Source organism: Glarea lozoyensis, assembly GCF_000409485.1.
Source record: "Glarea lozoyensis ATCC 20868 chromosome Unknown GLAREA1, whole genome shotgun sequence".
Lineage (NCBI taxonomy): Eukaryota > Fungi > Ascomycota > Leotiomycetes > Helotiales > Helotiaceae > Glarea > Glarea lozoyensis.
In genome coordinates this window covers 217,420-240,243 of record NW_007360983.1, presented here as the reverse complement: position 1 = coordinate 240,243, position 22,824 = coordinate 217,420, and the positions used below count along the sequence as shown (strand labels likewise).

At 46.8% G+C, this 22,824-nt stretch overlaps 5 protein-coding genes across 5 annotated transcripts in view; 2 read left to right on the top strand and 3 right to left on the bottom strand.

Annotated features, from left to right (window-relative positions):
- Positions 1-420: 420 nt before the first annotated feature.
- On the bottom strand, positions 421-3,067 carry GLAREA_08729 (P-loop containing nucleoside triphosphate hydrolase; the record flags this gene model as incomplete). Its single annotated transcript, XM_008077690.1, has 4 exons — positions 421-2,142; positions 2,191-2,267; positions 2,332-2,560; positions 2,711-3,067. The coding sequence occupies 4 exons, from the start codon at positions 3,065-3,067 to the stop codon at positions 421-423; spliced, it is 2,385 nt and encodes a 794-aa protein (XP_008075881.1).
- A 734-nt stretch (positions 3,068-3,801) lies between these two features.
- GLAREA_08728 (uncharacterized protein) lies at positions 3,802-4,620 on the top strand (the record flags this gene model as incomplete). Its single annotated transcript, XM_008077689.1, has 1 exon — positions 3,802-4,620. The coding sequence occupies one exon, from the start codon at positions 3,802-3,804 to the stop codon at positions 4,618-4,620; it is 819 nt and encodes a 272-aa protein (XP_008075880.1).
- A 1,006-nt stretch (positions 4,621-5,626) lies between these two features.
- On the top strand, positions 5,627-8,523 carry GLAREA_08727 (PFL-like glycyl radical enzyme; the record flags this gene model as incomplete). Its single annotated transcript, XM_008077688.1, has 4 exons — positions 5,627-5,645; positions 5,696-5,853; positions 5,915-8,429; positions 8,480-8,523. 4 exons carry the CDS (start codon positions 5,627-5,629, stop codon positions 8,521-8,523), a joined length of 2,736 nt encoding a protein of 911 aa, XP_008075879.1.
- A 4,249-nt stretch (positions 8,524-12,772) lies between these two features.
- Positions 12,773-16,618, bottom strand: GLAREA_08726 (Protein kinase-like (PK-like); the record flags this gene model as incomplete). The annotated part of the gene is made up of 2 exons (XM_008077687.1): positions 12,773-16,232; positions 16,455-16,618. 2 exons carry the CDS (start codon positions 16,616-16,618, stop codon positions 12,773-12,775), a joined length of 3,624 nt encoding a protein of 1,207 aa, XP_008075878.1.
- A 4,910-nt stretch (positions 16,619-21,528) lies between these two features.
- The window catches only part of GLAREA_08725 (uncharacterized protein), a gene marked incomplete at both ends in the record, with an annotated part of 3,178 nt that continues 1,882 nt past the window's right edge, over positions 21,529-22,824 (bottom strand). Inside the window, one exon of the mRNA XM_008077686.1 lies at positions 21,529-22,803. Within this exon, the coding sequence (XP_008075877.1) occupies positions 21,529-22,803 (1,275 nt within the window). The remainder of the gene's footprint in view (positions 22,804-22,824) is intronic.

Genomic DNA, 22,824 nt, shown 5'->3' with positions numbered 1-22,824 from the left:
AGCCATAGGCTTTCTCACCCCAGTCAGGACAGTAAACAGAACAAATAGAACGCGAGAGGCGAGTTTAGATATTGTATCGAGTAGGGTTGAGATAATCAATTTACTTGACTTCTTTTGAGGTGCAAGTTTGCTCCAAACAGTCGTCCTAGGAAACGTTCACAGCATGTATGTATCTCGCGCACCATCCATCAGTTAAGGCCGTCGGGATACATCCAAATGCTATGTCTGCTCGCTCTTGCGGAGTAAATCTGCGAAGTTGTCTCTTTGAAAAAGCTTTTATATATCGAGGAATGAGCGTTAAAGATTGGCTTTTGAACATTGCTGTACTTGAAGGCGTCTCATTAGTCTTACAACGCACTAGTGATCTATAGATGGTTTTTTGTCTCCTGTCTGCTATACGCAAACCTAGTTCAACACATATTATTTGAAAACCAACCTTAAATTACGCCCAAAGTGTTTCAACCCATATAATTCTTGCATGAGGCTCTCAACTCCTGCTTCCGACAAATCGTCCGAGCCAGCATTATCATTCATCGAAGCATTTAAGAATTGGATATGCTTTGTGTGTTGTTCGAGGTCTTCCTTCAGTATCAGCAGCTTTCTATCACATCCTCCCTCCTGAATAACCCTAGCCTCATCCTTGATTGAAGAGTCTAGATATGCAGTTGTGATGTCGTTATATCGAATAATTGAGTTTCTTCGGAGGAACAAACTCAAATTTGTGGCCGCCAGTCGCATTGTATCACGCTCTTGCGAATATTCTTCAATTAGTAGGCTTATGTTTGAAATGGCTGCCTTGATGAGCTGCATTTCATTCGTAACTCTTTCTATCTCCATTTCGACCTGAAGGTCCTTTACAAACACTACTCTTTCGTTAAGCTCGTACATAATATGCATGTGCACTTGCCAGTGATGGGAGCACTTTTTGCATTTTCCGGAAGAGTCGAATGCTGGGCAGCTTGCAAGTTGTGGAGGTGCCATCATGTCCGACGCGACATTCTCGAGATAACATGGCGAATGACAATGAGTTTTGTAAATGATACGTGTCTGCTTCCCGCTGTCATCAAAGTCAACACATCGTCGATCTGTACAAACAGTTCTAGGCTCATCAAGGCGCTCAGTTTCCAGCTCAGTTTTCTGGATAGGAGACACTTTGCGGAGCGTATGGTATTTTTCTCTTCTCTCGCTCAAATCTGCTTTTTTGCTCTCACAAAAGTCGAAGTTGTTCGCAATCACCTGAAATATTTCCTTCAACGGCTTCACTAGTCCCTGCTGATATCCGCGCGCTCTATTAAAGATTGAAGTGCTTTGCGTATTATGAGGACGAATTTTTCCGAGGTAGTTTAGCATTCGTAGAGCTTCGTTCTGAGAATGCTTCCAGCTCCGTTCATATTCGGCAGGGTAGGCGAGCCACACTCCCTTACGCGCCGCTGCTAAGAAACGGAAGCTTTCCGAATCGAAGGAATAGGTTTTTTCTTTTGACAAGCTGAGTCCGGAATTTGGAATATCGCCAAGTAATCTGTTAAGAGGGCCGAAAGTGTCTCCCAGAGTATAGTTCGAGCTTCTCGTGTGGGTAAATCCAAAGATTATGTTTGAGGCAGCGACTCGAGGTAGATAGGAAAGAAGCTCTTTGATACAATATTGGAAGGCAGTCGTTAGCCTGGCAGAATTCGATTTAAGAAGTATGAGAATGCCATGAATCTTGTCATATCTGCCGACAGTTTGGATGATGTTGGCCATATTCCTTTTGTCGTATTCCACGCCACGAGTATCTCCAATACCAGGTGTATCAAAAAGCCGCGTAGTGTAGGTTCCAGACCCAGAGGAAACAGTGATAGGATATACAACGGTTATCTGTGTTACTGACGCACCACTATAGCCGCCATTTTTGTCCGAACCATGATCAACATGGATAAATCTCTCTTCAATCAATCCATGCTGGCTAGACGTGTTCATGATTGGTGTTGAGAAGCTACAGGGTGCCAGCCATGTTAAATTGTTTGCATTCATCGCATCGGCCATTGTTTCAAACTTCACGTAATTGGCTAGTGCATTGATGAAGGTGGACTTCCCAGCTCCAGTCTCCCCTAAGACTAAGATGTTTAAGTCATCTAATGGTTTAATATCAATTTCGGATTTGTCCTTCGATTACTTGAGTCAGCTTGACTGAGTCATGGGGATGACACTTACCTTTGGTTGATTCTGAGGATACTGATCAGGGGTCTTTCCCCAAGCTTTACTGGTAGGTTCTTCTGAGCTTGCCGAGTCTGTGTCAAGTATTTAGACTTGAAACCAATCATTTATACCGGATCAGCTGTGGAACAGGCTTACACTTGGAATGCCTTCGAATTTCTTCCTCCAACCGAATCATTGCATTTCTTTGACCTTCCCCATATATAAGAGGTATAAATACGCCAAAAATTCCCAACAGACAGTACGCTTCGTCTTCTTCTTCGGTTGTGCGACGCTTAGCCGCCCATGTCATACGTTCATCGACGCCAAATTGATTCAAAGGACGTCCATCTAAGGCGTCGAGTGGTATTCCAGTAATCTCGAAGATCTGCTGCTTCAATCATTCTTTATCACCAAGTCGTCGGTGTTGGAGAGAAAAGAACTCGACCGACGTTGGAGCCAGAAGTTCTTGGAGTGTCCACCCTCGGGAGAACCACCTGCTTTTTCGAAAACTCGTTTCCCATACGCTCTGATATACCGGATTGGCTGCGATACTGGGAGTAGATACGTCTGGCAGGAACACATAACATTTGACGGCGTTTTGATACCAGCGAAACATCGAGTTAATGGCCTTTGAGAGCTCGTGGGAGTTCCGCTTATCAATACAACAAGTGTCTATCCAGAAGTATTGTAAATGATCACGAGCCGCTTGTTCGCCACAGAACAATATCTTTCTATAGCCTGCTTTTCCTTTGGCGCGGTTGTTTAAGAGGTCCTCGAAGCTGACCTCTCCAACACCCCAGGTATGCGAAAGAATAGCATATTGAGGAATGCTTGCTGTGCTGAACTCCGTCCAGACAAGGTCGCTGGTCTCATTATAATGTAAGAGACGCATGTCAATCGAGATAATTCAAGGTAGGCGGTAGATCAAGCAATCGTCTTCGCGTCAGGCGCTCTGTCCCCAGTGCTGTATTGTGCGATTCGACAACTGTCCGGAGACGGCTACAGTTTAAAGAGGCATCATGTCCCCAGAGGTAACGCGATAATCCCTGAATGGCAGATAACAAAGTTTGTACACTCGAGTTTGTCGTCCTGAACATGATGCACTGCGCTTGTATGAAGCGCATTCGAGGCTGAGCATCTTCCATGCCGAAGGCTTACATGATGTATCTTCCAACAGCAGAGCAGATATCTCAGTCGACAGTTAATAAGCAAACTGACCTTGAGCCAATCGAAAGGAAGCATGAAAGCCGTCTCGTCGCTTATTTGGGTAGGCGCCATCACCATCATCGTGAGGCTCACTTGATGGCTGCCTCATTCAAGTTTCGCACCCGAACCCGATTCAGTAGCTTTCAACACCAATGGCGAAAAACTCATAAGTATACAGCAAACCCAAGCCTAACATTCCCAGATCCACAGTTTGTCTTGACCAGCAACGAATAGAAATTTCCTTATATACGCCATGCCAATATTTTATATGGTAGGCGAACTCGTGAGGTTGTTTCTCAATTAGCCGGATACGTGCGCCTCATATCTTTTTGTTAAGTTTCCACGAATGACTTTAGTGATGGTTTTTGTATAAGAGCTCATCATTGAGAATGAGAGACATACTGATTATTCGCGATAATTATGATCAAAACACGTCTTGCTTGTATTTCGTCCCTCGGGCTTGTCCTCGCTCTTGTCACAGCGGTCCATTCGACAACAAAACAACTTCACCCTCGAGTTGATGATGACTCGACATGGTATTACATCGAAACCATGTGCTTTCCATACTTTTCCAATGCAAGTTGGTGGGGTGAGGGCGAGTCCACTTGGGAACGTCGCAAAAACCTTGCTGCCTCGCCATTTCCCTGTGAACAAGGAGATTACATCAGCCGAGCCTGCGTAGCAAATGGAACGACCGAGATTGATTTCCTTGCAGAGCAGCAGTGTCTCTGTAACGGAGCGTATTTTGAAGTGGTAATGGGATGCAATCAATGCTTACTCTCACACGGCTGGGAAAGACCGGGACGAAGCGCAGAGGTATTGGCAGAGAATCTTTCGTGGTTCAGTAGCGCAGAGTGTTCTGCTACTCCTATCTTGCGACCATATCGGAGCATCGTAAATACGGATACCACCTACACGAGTTTTCCTCCTTTGAAGACTTTGTTGAACGACCGTTTTCCAAATGACACGGCTGTTTCCAACTACTTCACACCTACAACGACGAATCTACTAGGGGAGATTACTGGAAGCGCAACAGCTAGAGTAACAACGCATGTCAAAACTACCAGGTCTAAAGACTCTACTACAGCTCTGACGACTTCGAGTGTGCTTCTCAATTCTCAGTCAAACGCGACTTCTGTTGTTAGTACGGCTAGCTCTGGGAATGCGGGTGGAAAGTCAGAGGCTCGAGTGACGGCTGGAGTGTTGGCTGCTGCGCTAGGAATTGTTGCACTCTTGTAGTGTTCAGAATCGAAGGTCTGAATCAAAGGGGTTAGGAAATGTATACCGGGCTTAGTGAACGCAACCTGTGGTTGATTTTAATAGGATCAATTCTAAATTTACTGTCAGCACATGGTGTTACCGCTGCTGTGATAGATTTTGAAAATGCAACCCCCCTTTGAGAAGCGAGAAAGAAAGGGGCAAAGAAACCGGTCCCCATACCATCGTCAAAGGACAAACGAGATACCCCGCGCATACATTTCCAGATCAGCTCCCCTTCCTCTCATAGGACCGTGATTTCAGAAAATCATAGATATCATCTCCACCGAGTTGTAAAGAACCAACTGCTGTATTATGTGCCTCTTTGAGCGACTCGTTCCGCCTGCCTGAAGTGATCTGATAACACAACAGAATTCTTAGAAATCAACATGGAAGCATGCTTCAGCTCCCGGTCTTCGAGTCATATTGTCATAACAACCCCACCATGACATGGGTCTTTTGTCACGGACTCTGCTGGCTTGGAAGAGCTTTCATTCTTGGGAATTGAAAGACGTCAAGAGTTTCAGGGTGAATGCGTACAATCACATGGTGTGGACCTCCTCGAAATATCTTCATGAAGACCTTGAAAATATCATTCCCCAATTATCAACACATCAAACAACGGATTGTTCAGAAAATCGATTATAAATGGAGGTTGGAGACCCGCCTACTAGGTTAAAGTGTTTTGACGCGCTATGTCACGCTAAGAGGCGAAATACGGCGAGGCAGAACGCGCTTTCCAGCTCCGTCGCGTAAGTCCCGTCCATCCATAAGAAACAAATTCCCATCCCCTCTCTGCCCAAAACATCCCTCTTTCTTCAACAACCTGCATACACTCAACCGCCTCCTTTTCAGGTTGATATAACGTGTTGAACATCATTGCAATAGTCAGTGATCATCACAGCAGCAAACAAAGAACTCTTCAGCCATCAGAACTTCTTTCGCCCTCACTTATTCCTCTACCAGATCAACCACACACGTCGACATTATGTACGTGTGGAAACGCGGTATGTATTCATGTTTGGAACCACATTGAATCCTTCTAATATGTATGCAGATGGACGCAAGGAGCGCGTTCAGTTCGATAAGATCACAGCTCGTGTCTCGAGACTGTGTTATGGCCTCGACACGGAACATGTCGACGCCGCAGCAATCACACAAAAAGTCATCTCTGGTGTCTACCAAGGTGTTACAACATTCGAGCTGGATAATCTGGTACGTACTAGCACAATGCTGTCAATTGTTAGCGTTTGAACATTGCTAACAAATTTTCCAGGCCGCGGAAACCGCAGCGTACATGACGGTTACCCACCCAGACTATGCCATCCTTGCTGCACGTATTGCAGTATCCAACCTTCACAAACAGACCAAGAAACAATTCTCCAGCGTCATCTCCGACCTTTATCACTACACAAATCCTCGAAATAAGAAGCTGTCGCCTATGATTAGCAAGGAAACCTACGAGACTGTCATGAAGCATGAGGCCGAGCTCAACTCCGCTATTGTCTATGACAGAGACTTCAACTACCAATACTTCGGATTCAAGACACTCGAGCGTTCATACCTTCTTCGCCTCGACGGAGAAGTTGCGGAGCGTCCACAACACATGATCATGCGTGTCGCCGTTGGAATTCACGGAGAGGATATTGAGGCCGCCATCGAGACATACAACTTGATGTCCAGCAAGTTCTTCACACACGCCTCTCCAACACTCTTTGCTGCCGGTACACCACAGGCACAGTTGTCTTCCTGCTTCCTCATTGACATGAAAGACGACAGTATTGATGGCATTTACGACACACTCAAGACATGTGCCATGATTTCCAAGAATGCTGGTGGTATTGGACTCAATGTCCACAGAATTCGTGCCACGGGAGCCTACATCGCTGGCACAAACGGAAACTCCAATGGCATCGTTCCTATGTTGAGAGTTTTTAACAATACTGCCAGATACGTCGACCAAGGTGGCAACAAGCGACCCGGTGCATTTGCCATCTACCTTGAGCCATGGCATGCCGATGTTTTCGAGTACCTTGATCTCCGAAAGAACCACGGAAAGGAAGAAGTTCGTGCTCGTGATCTCTTCTACGCCCTTTGGATCCCGGATCTTTTCATGAAGCGTGTTGAAAAGAACGGAGATTGGACATTGATGTGCCCTAACGAGTGCCCTGGTCTGGCTGATGTATATGGTGATGAGTTCGAGGCTCTCTATGAGCGTTACGAGAAGGAAGGCATGGGCCGAAAGACCATCAAGGCTCAAAAGCTCTGGTATTCTATCCTCGAAGCTCAAACCGAGACTGGAAACCCTTTCATGCTCTACAAGGATGCTTGCAACCGCAAGAGCAACCAGAAGAATCTCGGTACCATTCGAAGTTCAAACTTGTGCACAGAAATTGTCGAGTACTCTTCCCCAGATGAGGTTGCTTGCTGCAATTTGGCTTCCATGGCGCTCCCAACCTTCGTCGACATCAACAACGGCACTTACGACTTTCAAAAGCTTCACGATGTTTGCCAAGTTGTCGTCAAGAACTTGAACAAGATCATCGAAGTCAACTACTACCCAGTTCCAGAGGCTAAGAAATCCAACTTCCGTCACAGACCCATTGCTCTTGGTGTTCAAGGTCTTGCTGATGTATTCTTGGCTCTCCGTCTTCCTTTCGAGTCTCCTGAGGCCAAGCATCTCAACATTCAGATTTTCGAGACCATCTACCACGCTGCGTTGACCGCATCTTGCAACTTGGCAAAGAAGCTTGGTACATATGAGACTTATGAAGGTTCTCCAGTCTCCAAGGGTGAGCTCCAGTACGACATGTGGGGAGTCACTCCAACAGACCTCTGGGACTGGGCTAGCTTGAAGCAAGAGATCAAGCAACACGGTATTCGCAACAGTTTACTTGTTGCTCCTATGCCAACAGCCAGCACCAGTCAAATTCTTGGCTTCAACGAATGCTTCGAGCCATACACGTCCAACATTTATTCCCGCCGTGTTCTCGCTGGTGAGTTCCAAGTTGTCAACCCATGGCTCCTCAAGGATCTTGTCGATATGGGGCTTTGGTCAGACAACATGAAGAACAGAATCATCGCCGACGGCGGTTCCATTCAAAATATTCCAAACATTCCAGCTGATATCAAAGCTCTCTACAAAACTGTCTGGGAAATCTCCCAACGCACAATCGTCCAGATGGCCGCTGATCGTGGTGCCTTCATTGATCAATCTCAATCGATGAACATCCACATGAAGGATCCTACAATGGGCAAGATCACCAGTATGCATTTCGCTGGATGGAAATCTGGTCTCAAGACTGGAATGTACTACCTCCGTACAATGGCAGCTTCTGCGCCTATTCAGTTCACTGTCGATCAAGAGGCTCTCCTCGTTGCTGATACCAACGTTGCACGGGAACGAACTTCCAAGAACAAGCGTATGACATCTACCAACTATGCTACTGGACAAACATCTTCTTCCGCCCCTCGCCCCATGTACATCAAGCAAGCTTCACAAGGCACTGCTCCCAATGGGGTCTCAAACGGAGTTCCAACTCCTTCAGCAACTCCTCCACCTGCGTCCGAGAATAAAAAGTTCAACCCAGCGGCTGTTCTTACAACACCAGCCTTCAAGGCAGATGTTCCCGAAGGTGGTAGCCCCAAGTCTCTTGCTACCGAGCCAGCTTCTGCCCCACCTAAAGAGGAAGAGCTTCCAAGCGCCGCTGTCCCTGCAAAGAAACAGGACGAAGATAAAGACGAGAGTGGAGATCGTGAGCAGGATATTTACGCCGATGCTGTGTTGCAATGTAAGCATACTTTCTAGTCATTATCTGATCTATTACTAACAATTCCATAGGCAGCATCGAGAACAGAGAAGAATGTATGATGTGCAGTGGATAGATACATTGCTTGTGATATGTGTACATGATAGATTGGGATGGTTGATGACGGATACACTGGTGCATGCTCGCTCACGCTTTTTACTTAATTTCATGTCTGGGTTTGCTTTTCATCACTGCAGGCGTTGAATCGGATGGGAACCGAAGCAAAGTAGGTTATGGTTTTGCTTGCTGGTTATTGGGTAATTCGCGTTCTGCTTTACTAGTTGTAGCATCCGTCGAAGAGGGTTGGAGAAGCAGCGTTTTCTTGATATATTGTATGCTAAAGATATTGATTATGTTGAACGAGAATTTGTAATCATATCGAGAGTTTCTGGTGTGAGGTGCTATAAGTATTGGTAAACTGAGGTGTGTGGAAGATACGAATCACCTACCATGTTACCTGGAACCAGAAAGAGGGAAGTCGCTTTGTCGTCGTGAGTGTGGACGTTGTAGGTCGATGGTCAGTCACGACACTTTGGTTCCACATGTGTTTTGTAATTCGAACGTACAATTTTTAGATTATGTTGATCAGTGGTAGGCAATATCGTTTCGGTGCTAAACTCAAAATCGGCGACAACCCTATCGTCTCAGCCACGAAAGGCGGCGGTAAACTTAAACTTTTATAATATCACGACCTTTCAGGCTGATTTACATAATTAGGGAGTGGACGAGTGAGGTTTTACTCTGATCCTTGAGAAATGGCCCTAGCATATGTGCTCCATCGTGGCATTTTGCCGGTAGCTAGAGTAATATGTTCTTGTGATGAGGTTAATATTATTTGGGCATGTGTTTGCGGGTTTCTGCGGATGAGTCTTATTATGAGTTCGTTTGAGAATTTATGTGATTGTGCTTTGAGGGCTTTTCTGTGGCGGTGTTTGGTGATAAGGCGTTATTTTAATATTTCGATTGGGATGAAAAGGAGGTTTGAAACCAAAGGGAAGAAGCTTTGCTCATGGAGCAGTTGTGTGTCTTCCTAGTGTCCTTGAATCTTCTGCTACATTGTAGAACTATTGTGAGAGAGTAAAAAGTGTGATTTACAGTGAAGCTGTAAATTCGGGTGGATTTCTGTAACCCGAAGGAAGATGGTTTTCGGTGACAGATTTTGGATCGGTGACAACAATTAGCATGAATCGCATGCCTGAAACTTAACAGATTAATCACAGATTACACATTTTCGGGTTTGAGAATTAACTAACACTAATATACACAATCAAAATCCTACGTACACGCCACATCTCAACACTCTGAATGAGGATTTCCGATCTTTGCTTGGTAGCTATATCATGTCTTAGACTCTTTCTCTTTCGATGCGTTAAATAGTGCTAGTTCATGAAGTAGTTGTTTGCGGCGTGTTCACGGTGGTGGTAATTCATCATACAGGTGCGGTTCGGAAACTGAGGGAAGTGTGTAGAAAGTGTTGATGTGTTTCACTTCATTTTGTGATTCTAGAATCCAGGTGTCTGAGTGGGTTTGTGAAATGAGCGCACTTTACTGTAGTAGATATATGTGTAATTAATTGATAAGGTATTTGGAGCTTACCGATGAAATAGGTAAATAATGGCGGAAGTATTCATGACTTGATTGTGTATAAGATGCAAATTACTAGAAACAAGCTTGTTTAAACACGTTTTTCGTTACAGCTTTAAAATAACTCTTCCTCTCGACTTTGTCTATTTAAGCAAGTCTACACTGTCAATACCATTTACTACCATATTGGTTTCTATCTTGATCTAATATTTCGTTTCCCCTTCCCTTTCGAAGTATAAATAAATACTCCGTAATACGACTAAGAACTGTAATATACAGTTTGTAGTGCGGATCCCAGAGACAGCAAAGTGCGTTGTTTGTACGGTAAAAGCTCTTTTCCTTCATATTGCTTGAGGGTTCTAAATGTTCGGGTGTGCGAAACATATTCTTTTTACGAATAGTAGTTTCAAGTCAAATTGATCTAGAAGGCTGAGATTAGGTTTAGGTAGTAACTCCAAGATTGGTGACAACCCACGGCACAATTCACAATTGTTAAGGTTACACATTTGCCGAATTTGCGTGGATCTTGTTGTTAATTGTAAGATCTTACGAAAATTGGGCTCTGCGGTGGAACATTAAAGTGTAACAAACAGCACTAGAGATTCGCTTATAGCTAGGTCTGATCTGTACTACATTGTATTTTGTCGGGAACTTTTGAATGTCTTGATAAAAAAGGCTTGCAATAAGTATACGGCAAATTGTAATTAGGAAGCTGTAATATAGGGTTTTGTGGATTTAGGTGTTAGAAGGAGGTAAAGAGGCTAGAAAGAGAAGTGTTATAATTTCTTTTAATTCCTCAATTCTATATTACAAAACATTAATAGCGATATTAATAGTCTCTAAACGTATACGTCTAACGTAGATGTATACTATAGAAATTGAAAAATGTTATAATAATCTTATTCCCCCTTTCTAATTTAAAAAGATTTAGGAACTAAGTACTACAAAATCCGACCTCGAATATACAAAGATATTTAAATAAATCTAGGGAGCCGTAGACCGTCATATGTGTCAGGAGGGAACTAGGGACGATAGGTAATTTAACCACTATATATATTTTAAACTATTTCTATATTCGAGATTACTCGTGTAGTTAATTTATAGTATACTTATAATTTAAAAACTAAGTAACAAACATCTCCCTTCGACAACAGCACTAAAATCGACGACAAGCCACCCTCCCCTTCACAAATCCCCCACCCTAAACCTACCCCACAATTCTTTCCCTCAAGAGCAATACACTAACACCACTACACTAAACCCACCATCCGCCATAACACCCAGTAACAGCAACCTCCTTACCATAATTATTATACTCGGACATAGGGTATAAAACAAATCATCTCCTCCCAAAGCCCCTACCTAGATATTGACGCAACACGTCGTAGAGGACAAGAGATATCCCTCCTTTCCGACCGATTCCTCGAATATTAGCTTGACTATTTCCCCGTGTGCTTGTTTTTTTTTTTTTTTCTTAAAGATTAACATCCTGATGATTCGATTTCTTACTTACACGTCAAAGCAAAATCCACGAGTCGCCTCAACCACTCCCCCGCTCACCACATTCTTCCTCACAACATATAACTATCCTCTGCTCTGCTCGCGATATAAAGACGCGACTGTCGAAGCGGAATTTCAACTTCCCACCATCGAATCCTTACGCACATCCGCTGAGTTGCCCCCGTATCACCATTTGTCAAAACCCATATACTCAACTACCACGACACCCGCCGAGGTCACCACACAAGCACAAACACAGAGACACCTAAAAAATATGCACAAAAACGTATGTTATTCCTCTCATTTCAATCTCGCTATACTATCTACCTAGTCAGCCCTCTCCACTTACCCTCTCTCCCTCCCCACCTCCGATCCCATCGCATCCCATCTCATCTCATCTCAAAAAAGAAAAAGAGATTCCGCAATCGCTCTCGCTATTACACATACAGTATACCCCCCCTCTCTCTCACTCATCTACAAACACAAACACATCAACCGCCCCCCCCCCCAATCTCTCAAATATATACCCCGACCAACCTGCCAACCAAACTAATCCACCATTCTAATGGACCAGCCCAGCCAGCCTACCACCCACCCCGACGCATTAAAAGACCCCCCCAAAACCACAGTCTCGTTCGCTATCTCTGTCCTATAATATAGGAAACAAGAAGAAGAAGAAGAAAAATATAGAAAAAGCCCTATACATACAAAATCCCCGCCCCGTCCACCCATCTCAGAAAAAAAGGAAAAATGCGAAGAGAGGGCTGTCCCTCAAGTGCCAAATCTGAATAAGTTCTCGTAAGCCGCAGTCCGATCCTTAAAATAACCCGAAGCTCCAAGAACGCCGACGCTTTGACAGTGGTTGTGATATATGCATGATTTCCTTTTCTTATCGTGGAAAGAGCGAAAGTCGGTGTGAGTTTCGGATTTTCTGTCCGTCGACTCATCCCATCTCGAGGACGCCGACCCATCGTCCCCCGTCCATTCTTTGCGTATAATAAGTTGTCTTTTTTCCTCGTAAAGTCCCTCCCATCCCATTTCCCGTCCGATCCCAGAGTAGAGTTGAAGAATCCATCCCATCCCATTCCCTATGCCATTTAATCCTCCTCCATTTCATCACTCCAATTCAAATCCCATGTCATCATTTTCTCAGCCCAGATTCCGATGCGAGCTTGAAGTATGACGATAAACCACCCTAACAATATTTTTAAAAATTTCGACAAATATCCACCGTCGTACCATCAACTATCCATAATTACTTTTTTCGCCGTCTCAGTGCTACCCGCACTCCCATTGGTACCTCGTCTCTGCATTTTGGTGACTGGTGGAATTTTAGATTTTCTCCTCGTCGTCATGGTCAGACCTTCATCACTATCCGAATCATCATCTTCAGCGAAACACGCCCCATCATCAGCTTTATATCCTTCGTCTTCGATGTCGGGACTTAAGCAAATGGTGTCATCACCAGGAAAAGATCCTGGCTCCATTTCAGATTCTCTCGAAGACTCCTTGGATAATGTTGGTGGGGTGAGAGTTTCTGGGGTGCTTTCCGCTGTGAAAGTGGTGACACCAGGGTGTTGAAGAAAGTCGCCTTCGGTATCAGCGGAAACCGACGATCCTCCCGATATAAGAGCTGGTAAAGAAGGCACAGATGGGAAAATTTGTTCTGTCGAGCTAAGTGCTATCGATGAAATAGGCGACGGTGCATCTGACGGTGAGGTCATGCTAGTCGAATTAACCGAGCTAGATGATTGTGCTCTTTTAGCAGCATCTTCCTGTTTCTGTACGAATATATGATCATCTGGTGACGGAGGGCAATCTTGTGCCTTTCGCAATTCGGCTTTCGCGACTCTTCGAAGTTCCTCCTCCTCCACTTCTTGCTTTCGTCTTCGAGCTTGAATGTCGCGAGCACGTTGAAAAGACTCTGGTGTACTGGTATTCATCGAACGACGAGGTGGTGTTTTACCTTCAGGGGTTTTGCTGGCAGTCGACGGACGCTCATCAATATTAGAAGCTGCATAAGCAGTTTGAGGAAAGTTGGGGGTCGATGCGGATTGTGTAGTCTGTTGAAGTTGATGAGCTTGTACCATGTAGGGTTCGAAAAACATCGGTGATGCCAGAGGTTTGTCATAGTATGCGCTCACAGGGCTGGCTTGTTCTGATCTGGAGATGCCATATCGTGAAGACAAATGAGAAAAATGTCCAGGTGCAACAGCATCACTCACAGCAATGCTCGGCTCGGCGTGCTTGTTTTCTGATTCAAACAAACTACGATCAACAGACCGCGCACGAGAAGCAGTGCCCTCTTCGATTTCATCCAGACGATCACGTTCCCTCCCATGCCAAGGCAGATGGCCAGAGAAGATTCCACCAAGATGATCTGTAAAGGGGCCAGGGGTATGGGTTCCATCATCGTGCATGATTGAGTGGCCATTACTAGTTACAGATTTTGAATGCGAGTGTCCTCTATGTACGACCGTTTGGATTGAAGCCGCCGCCGAAACTTGTCGATCCGGCGGACCTGGTCTTGAATCAAAATTGAGCCCATCACCAGATGGGATACGTGTAGGGGTAGCTCCTACCGAAGAAGATCCATGAGCAAAGTCCCTGGCAAACGGATCCGCAGGTTTGTGCGCAGTGTCTGGACTCGCCGTGAGACTTTGAGCGAGCGGGTGGCCTGAGTGTGTGTATTGCTCTCGTTGTTCGTACTTGTCCTGGAAAGCGGCAAAGTAAGATTCATCGCCCCGAAGACTCGCTCGTCGGTTGTCTCCCCGGCTCAGTGGAGTAAATGGTGTGTGAAGGTTATCCGTGCCAGAACTGGTGGCACTGCTGATCGCTCTTCTGCGTGATCCCTCGCCTCTGGTTTCGCTTCTGGTAGAACCAATGACCTTGTTAACCGTCTTTTTGATTGCCGACCGAGCACGTTCCAGGAAAGTAATAGGCACAACGGCAACCTCCAATTCACGATCGTCGACCTGGATTCTTCTTCCAGAAGTTTTCCTTGATGGATCCGTGTCATCAAGCCAGCCGATGATGTTATCGATGCCTCGAATGACCCAAGGATGACGTTTGACTTCTCTGAGCTTCATCCGTTCCGTCGGATCTTTCACAAGCATCCGCCGGAGTAAATCCAACAATTCATCATCAATGTCCTCAAACGCAAGCTCTCCATCCTCTCGGTATGGGCCCGCAGTAGGCGTAGCTCGCTTGTTGAGGCTCGTTGATGATGCAGAGTTGTTCAGCGCCGAGTCCACTGGCTTTAGACGTCTTTTTGGGATATATATATCGTCTTTAGCAATAGATCGAAACAACTGATACTCGTCCTCGGCAAGGAATGGGATACGTGCATAAACGAGGCAGTACAGGGTGACACCGAGAGACCAAACATCGATTTGTTCCGTGATCTTCGGTTGCTCATGGTCCAAGTCCGTGTAACACAACTCGGGGGCGAAGAATGCAGGTGTCCCAACGGTCTTGGCCAACTCGAGATCGTCGTCGAAATCTGTTGCGTCTGCCTCGGAGACATTCTCTTCTGTTTCGCCCTCCCGAATTGGTCGTCCAAAATAAGATACACCAAAATCGGAAATCTTGACACGGTGATCCTTTGTCCACAGTAAATTGGCCGGTTTGATATCTCGGTGAACGATACCTTCGTAGTGCAAATACTCTAAACCAAGCACGGTATCACGAAACGCTGATCTAGCTTGTTCAATCGTGAAGCAAGGGACAAAGGAGAAATCCTCCTCAAACGCATCGTGCGGTACGTCGTCGACGGAAGACATATGTGATATGATACTATCTGCCATACTCGGAGATCTCCCTCGGTAAGGTGGTTCATCGGGGTACGATCCATAGTACGTACCTTCGAGAGCACCAAGCGAGCCGTGGTGCGATGGTAGCGACGGTACCGATGGGAGGGATGGTAAAGGTCCTGGTGTTTCGTCCTCATTGTCACTGTCCAAAGAAGGAATATCGTACTCGATAGGTAACGGTGTATGTGCTCGGGAGCTGGCGCGAGACGGTACCACGGATGGAGCTCTGGAGTGTGTACGAGAGCTTGGCCTTGAGACGGTCCTTGAACGATACGCCGATAGACTTTGTGCAGAGTTATGTGTATTCTGCCGTGAGAGAGGGACACCCTCGACATCGTCTTCATCTTCGCCATGTTCCAAGCTCCAGAATTCGGCATGTGCATTGTTATACTGAGTGATCTTGGCTCGTTGTGCGTCCTTTCGCTGGCGTCGGCGATCGATCATCTTGAAAAATTTCTCTTCATCGCCCGTATCTTCTCCATGCTGCTCTCGTTCAACTCGACGTCTTTCGTAGAGACAGATCTGCGGCATGCCTTTCTTGCGCCAAGTGACCTCGCCATACTCGACATGTTCCAACACCATGTATATCTTCTTCAACTCGGGATCGTCGATGACTTCCAGTAGACCCACAACGTTTGGATGACGGATCTTTTTTAGTATCGCAATCTCTCTCTTGGTTTTATCCTCCGGGGAGACGGTGACCTTGCCCAATCGTCGTTTCTTCGAGTAGCGCTGTATGATTTTGATGGCGACATGTTCGCTCGTATTGAGATTGCGAGCCAACTTGACCTTTCCGTGGACACCACGACCGATCTCCTCAATCACCTCGTACTGGTTGATTAATTTTCGGCCGGTGATAAAGTCCTGTTCGACCATCGCCTTGTGGGTTCTAGATGCACATGTTAGCTTCCATGACGTTTTTCCCGATAAGCTAGATTAGCAAGGAAAAGGTGCGACGAGGCCAATCTGGTAGATCGAGGATGGCGATTGTGGCAGCAGTAACAGCAGACGTGTCCGAACGTAGATCGGCATGATTCTTCTGGTGGTTGTGGTTGAGAGTGGTGGGAGTGGGATGTTGAGCCAAGTCGCATCAAGAATGAAAGAAACTCACTCTTTGACCTTGTGCAGCTGCAACGGATGCAGGTACGGACTAGATTGCGGTGTGCCATCGGACGGAGGAGCTGCAACTCTTGGAGGCAGAGACGTGGGAGAGAAGAGTCCTGGACTCGAGGCGGGCGTGCTCGCGGCAGTCTTCGACATCGTGCTGAAATCCATTGTTGAGAGGCAGCAGACGGACGATTGTCGACATGTTTGGTGGGGGGAGTGCTTAAAGGAAAGGCACCCGGAAACGTCAGCGGAGAGTCGACATTTGTACTGGTGTGTGGTGGATGAGGAAATGATTCAGCGGCAGCGAGGTTGAAAAGGTAGGAGTGGAAAATGGAAAATGGAAATGGAGAGTAGGAGTAGGAAGCAGAAAGCAGTTAAGGTTGTGGTGTGGTGTGTAGTGAGTGGTAGTAGTTTGGAGCGGAGGTGGATGCGATGATGGGCGTGCTTGTGCAGCGAGCAGACAGACGAGAAAGTGGTGTGAGGTAGGATTGGTTGTGGTGGGGATTGGGGTTGGGAGCTGGGCGAGAAAGAGCCTAGACGGATGCGGGCTAGCGTGACTCAGCGATAGCCCACCCGAACCGGGGTTGATTTTTGGCTGAGCTTTTCTTCTTTTCAGACAACTCGACGCGCACGCCGCATCAGGCCCGCGCAGTAGTGGTGGTCGTTCAAGTATTATTGCAGACAAATGGTCCAGGGCATCAAATTTTCAATGCACGCTTATACTGGATGGGTACTTGGGTACATGGGCAAAGTCGCATTCGATGGACGATACGGTCACTTCAGACTTTGTACTAGTGCCATCGTGCAATGACGGCTGATTCGATTGATTGCGTAGTGTGGTCTGAGCAGCGAGACAAGGGGGCTTGTTGAGCTTGTTGGTGTGTGCAATGTCATGGGTAAGAGGAGGGGTGGCCAAGGGGAAGGGGAAAGGGAAAGGGAAAATCGAGGACAATGAGAGACAAGAAGAAGCCACCACGACCGAGTTGAGAGGGGTAAGAGGCTTGATTTGGGCGGGAGAGGAGAGGAGGATGCACCGTTCTTTGTGTATCAACATTAGGCCTAATCAACATTTTCTAGAGGCGTATCAAGAGACATCTCGCTTATCATCATAATACGAATTAGATGCAGAATACATGCTAGCATATATCTGCCTTCTTCTAAGATACACTGATGTGAGGTACCCGAACAAAACCGAACACTGACAGAATAGTTTGCAGTAGCCGCCCGATAAAGTTCCATCCCAGATTTGTTTTCGGGTCATCGTCTCCTCATCAGCGCCGATATTATCTGGATGATTAATTCTCCTTCGGGCATAGTCTCGACGTCTTTCAAAGTATCCATCCGAATAGCGGCAGCGAAATACAGTAGCCACGGAGGCGAGATCCCCATCGCTTACAAGCCTCTTCAACACGCTTCGCCCGCTTGGGTCCAATAACAAGCCGTCCATCGATACCGCGTATGTTTGGGGCGAGCAGTACGACATCACCTTGCAAGTGGGCGCTGAGACAGTGATACGGACGGAAAGATTGCAGGGGATACAGGCTACGCTACCTAATTGAGAAACAATTGTTGGAGTTGGTCGAGATTTATATAAAGATATTACTGTAAGCTGGTCTTCTTGGGTGGTTGCAGATGGCTTTTGTTCGCTTATGGTTGTGGTAGAGAGAGGGTGGTGATGATATTCAACACAGAGTAAAGTATCGCAGTACCGATAAACAAAACCCTCCTCCTCACTCGTCGTCAACTCAAACAAAAAAGCAATATTCCACGCCCGCGTCCTCAATCCAAGGGTCCGCAAAAGTCCGGGGTAATGGCTTGCTTATCTCCTCTCCTCAACACACCGGAACACCAACCCGTGCACTTGTCCCTCCCCTCGAATCCCGTATCCACCCTCTTCGTCCTCGGCGCATCGCCACCAGATAATAAAGCATTCATTTACACACACTATATCGCATCATCCCACAACCATCTTACTATGCTCGTTAGGTGGCCGAGTAAAAAGTTAAATTGAGTAAACATGATTTTCCATCCACAGCCGCCCGACGCGCAACAAAAGAAAAAGTCGTTGGTGCCCCTCCATCACACAACTTGACCCCGCCCCTGGAGCGTGGCAGGCTGTGAGGTTAATGGTTTTAGAGTTGGCCAGTGAGAGGCGGGTGCGGTTTAAACTGGCATGTACGGGACGATGGTGCATTTTATGATCGTGATGATCTTACGAAATAGGAATAGGATAGGGTCTAGATGATGCGGCGGGAGACATCTTTAGCTTTGAGTTTGATGGAGGATTGGGTTTGAGTGGTGCATGATCTGGCGCGGAATAGGGGATTTGAGATGGAAGAGGGTTTTGGCATGTGCTTGGGGTCGTGACTAGATATTTTGGGTGGTACCTAGGTACCTGTATTTTAAATATAATGTATGTGAAATAAGTAAGTTTATGGCTCAAGTAAATACATGTTTATTGCGATATTGATAGCCCATAAGCGAGATATACGATCACTGATCAGATAGCAAGTATCAGCGTATGGTCCGAGTTAACCTATCCATCATTCCCGCTCGAAAACCTCCGATCCTGCGTCCTCCGGTCAAATCACAACACCTTTCGCACCAAAACCTCCTCCTCCAAATCATCTCCTCTTACCTTACCCCGTCATAATTCCCATCCACCACCCCCCTTTATCACGAATGAAAAATCACTCATCCAAATCCTACCTCCTTCTAATCTGTTTGGATGAATACCCCAAAAGCGGGGCCCCAAATGATACATCACTTCCGTCCCGACAAACCGTCAATGGCACGTCGAAGATGCAAGACTCGACCCATTTCAACGACGTGCGGGTTCTGCCACATCTTTCCAGTGATGTACCCTTGACGTTGATGGAGTACTCCATGAGATACATACCCCATTACGACGTAAGATGGGGCAGCGATGCGTGAAGTGAGGGAGTCACGGTACATGAGTAGGTACGTGGAGGGTATGGTGGTATTGACAACTCAGTGGAAAATTGAAAATTGAGATTGTAGGATTGTAGGGGGGATAGAGGCGTGGTGAGGTGAAGAATTTGGGGGACTCACGATGTGTAACACTCACCTCAATTCCTCCTCCACCTCAACTCCCTCCTCTCATCTTCACGTGCCATCCCCATATCTTCCTCTCACCAGAAACCCCCCATCCAATCCAACCCCCTCATGCACCATGCGCGTAATATCCCCAACGGGCCTCCTGCATCCCCTCTCCAGGGCAGCCTCCTAATCGTCGAATCGGAAACCCGCACGCCTACACCGATGCATATGGAAGATTTCTACCCGCCGGTCGACAGTACATGATGTAGTAGCAAGTACTTTATTTGCCACTGATTCAAAGGATTTATTGGTGAGATGTAGTTGAGACAGAGATGCGTGAGCTGAATATGCAAAGTAGTGCGCGGCGCTGAAATGGTAGGTGTTGGTTTGAGCGGGACGAACCGTGATGCATCATGAGATTTCTCCCAAGAATTTTCTGCAAAGTACCGATATCGGTACATATCCGTAGGTCGGTTAATCTTGTAGAGCAACTCCTGTCGGTCGGCGGCATGGTAATTTATTTCTTTTGCTTTTTTTCTATTTATTTTTTAATACCGACGAGTCGAAGCCGACCGAAGGATAAACTGGATGCCGATGCCGATGCCGATATTTTAAGTGCTTATTCCGGAGGCCGGATGGTAGTTTGTGTGTGAGCTTTGATTCTTGCGTACACGAACAGATCCGGCGTTGAATGCAACCCTCAGGATATGAGACGAGGAATTCGACACCCTATTGCAACCCTCAGCATACGATACTCAAATACGAGTATGAGTAAGAGAAGGCAAGACAATTGACATCATCCACATCCGCGTCTGAAACATGCGCTCAAAAGAGATGATGCAGTACCCTTTGAGATGGTGTGGTACCAAATGAGGTGTGTCAAGTGATTTTGGGGCAAGCCACACTTATTTCCTTCCAGGTTGGTAGGCAGGCAAGCTATGTTTTGCTTCGCCACGATGAAAGGTAGTCATGGTGAGACACTTTCACATGTTTGGTTTGTAACGTATGAGATGATTTGGGTATTCGGATGGTTCGGATGGGGCGAGGGTGGTGAGGAAGAGGGGGAGAAGTGATGAGAGAGTTGGAGAGCTTGAAGGGGGTGATGGTGTTGAGAGATGAGTGAAGGTGAAAGGTGTTGAGGTGTGAGTTAGGTTGAGAGGTGAGTCAGGTTAGAAGCATTGTGATGTGGGAAGAGAAGTGGTGGATGTTGACAGGTACCTAGGTATTGTACTTGTGTGTTGTGCTTAGGAATGGAAGAGTGTTCCTGGTAGGAAGGAAATGGTAGGAAGAAAATGGTAGGAAGGAAAGATGTTACGACTCAAGAGTTTCTGTGGGCATAATGAGAAAAGGTAAGTCGTATCGAAAGTTTTTGTGATCCACAAATCATTTCCATGCGGAAAGATCATACATACGGAAACACTAAGCTAATATATACGCGACAGGATAGGCTATACTTGCATTTTACTACCAGGGACCTTACGGCATTAGTTGTGAATGCAATGTGTTAGGGGATGAATCGACGCGCAAAGCTCCAACTTCTATCGCTCAAAAGTAGAAAAGGCGGAGGGTTTAGCTGATTGTGAAAACAAATCCAGGCAGCGAAAGGTGAGTTGCTTATGGTGCGAAGAATCAGTTGGTGAGTGGCCGGATAAGATATCTTCCAGTCTCTCGCCAGCGGTTTACAAGACCATGGCGTGAAATTGGAGAGCCGTCTCATGGACCTGAGTTCCATATTTCAATGAATTTGAAGTAAGTTACAAAATATCCGGCATTGCAAGTTGAAAGCAGATACTGAAAACCTCTCAACAGGAGAAGTTCAACACTTATTCGAATTACCAAATCAAATGTATTGATAAAAGTCCTAACAAAATACCCTACGGAAAGAAACCACTGCAAACCGCCTATCTGCAACGAAAAGAAACCCCAACCCAAAAGCAATTACAATCCGCTATATTCTTATCTCCCATTTCACACCACAAACCCTGCGAAACCAGATATCGTTACCGACACCCACTTGTTTAAGCACCAGCCTCCTCACTCTTAGCAAACGCAGCAGCGATACCCTCCAAGATCTTCTCCAACTGCTTAAGTTGTCCCGGAGTAGGTGGCGAACTCTCAATCGCAGAACTGGAAGCGACTCGCTTCAATACCGAGCATCCACTCGACATCTCTGGGTGTTTGGCGGCAAGCGAGTCGCAGAGAGTGACTAGACTGTCGAGCGTAGGAGCGTCGCGCTTGGGTGTCTTCTTGTTGTATTGGGTTGGTAGGGGAGTGACGGTAGTGCCGCCGCTGGCGCCGACGTTGACGGCGGCTGGGGGGAAGGGTGGGATGATATCTGCTACTCCTGTGGATGGGTTGGTGGGTGGTGGGTTGGAGCCGAATGTTGGGTTGGATGGGTTGTAACCGCTTACTTGGGTTGGGCCGGTTGGGAGACCACCACTACCTGAGCCTGGAGAGGTTGGGATACCACCGCTGCCTGAGCCTGGAGATGTTGGGAGGCCGCCGCCTGTAATGGGTTGCCCTGGTAGAGAACCACTTGGGGGGGTATAACCAACACCTGCTCCGACTGATGGAGCGCCAACACCTGGGTTGACAGACGCGGAGCCTCCAGCAGATGGTCCACCAACTAGACCCCCTACAATAGGAAGTCCACCGACGATTGGAAGACCGCCACCACTACCTCCAGTAATTCCTCCTACAATTGGACCAACAATTGGAAGACCTCCTCCTGAAGAGGTGCCTGCTCCGACTGAACCGCCGGTAGTTGGAAGACCGGCACCGGTTCCGGGTGTATATCCAGCTCCTGTCTGAGCACCTCCAGAGACTGGAAGTCCAACAACAGCAGACTGTGGGCCTTGGAAACCGCCCTGGAAACCTCCAAGAAGACCTCCCACGCCACCTCTGCCATCGCCATTGACACCTCCGAGTAAGCCACCTACACCACCAGCTCCAGTGGCCGCTCCTCCATTAGCGCTGAGTCCGTTTTGGCTCGAACCACCTTGAAATCCTCCTTGGAAGCCACCCAGGAGTCCACCTAACCCTCCCCTTCCATCACCAGTGACACCTCCAAGAAGACCACCTAACCCACCAGCTCCAGTCGCAGCGCCAGATTGTCTCTTGCTCAACTCCCTTTTCCCTTGGAAACCACCTTGGAAACCTCCCAAAAGACCACCAATGCCTCCTCTCGCATCACTCGTCACACCACCAAGCAATCCACCTACACCACCCGCTCCGGTAGCAGCACCGGCATTAGCACCAATTCCATTACCATTCGCACCACCTTGATATCCACCCTGAAACCCTCCAAGAAGCCC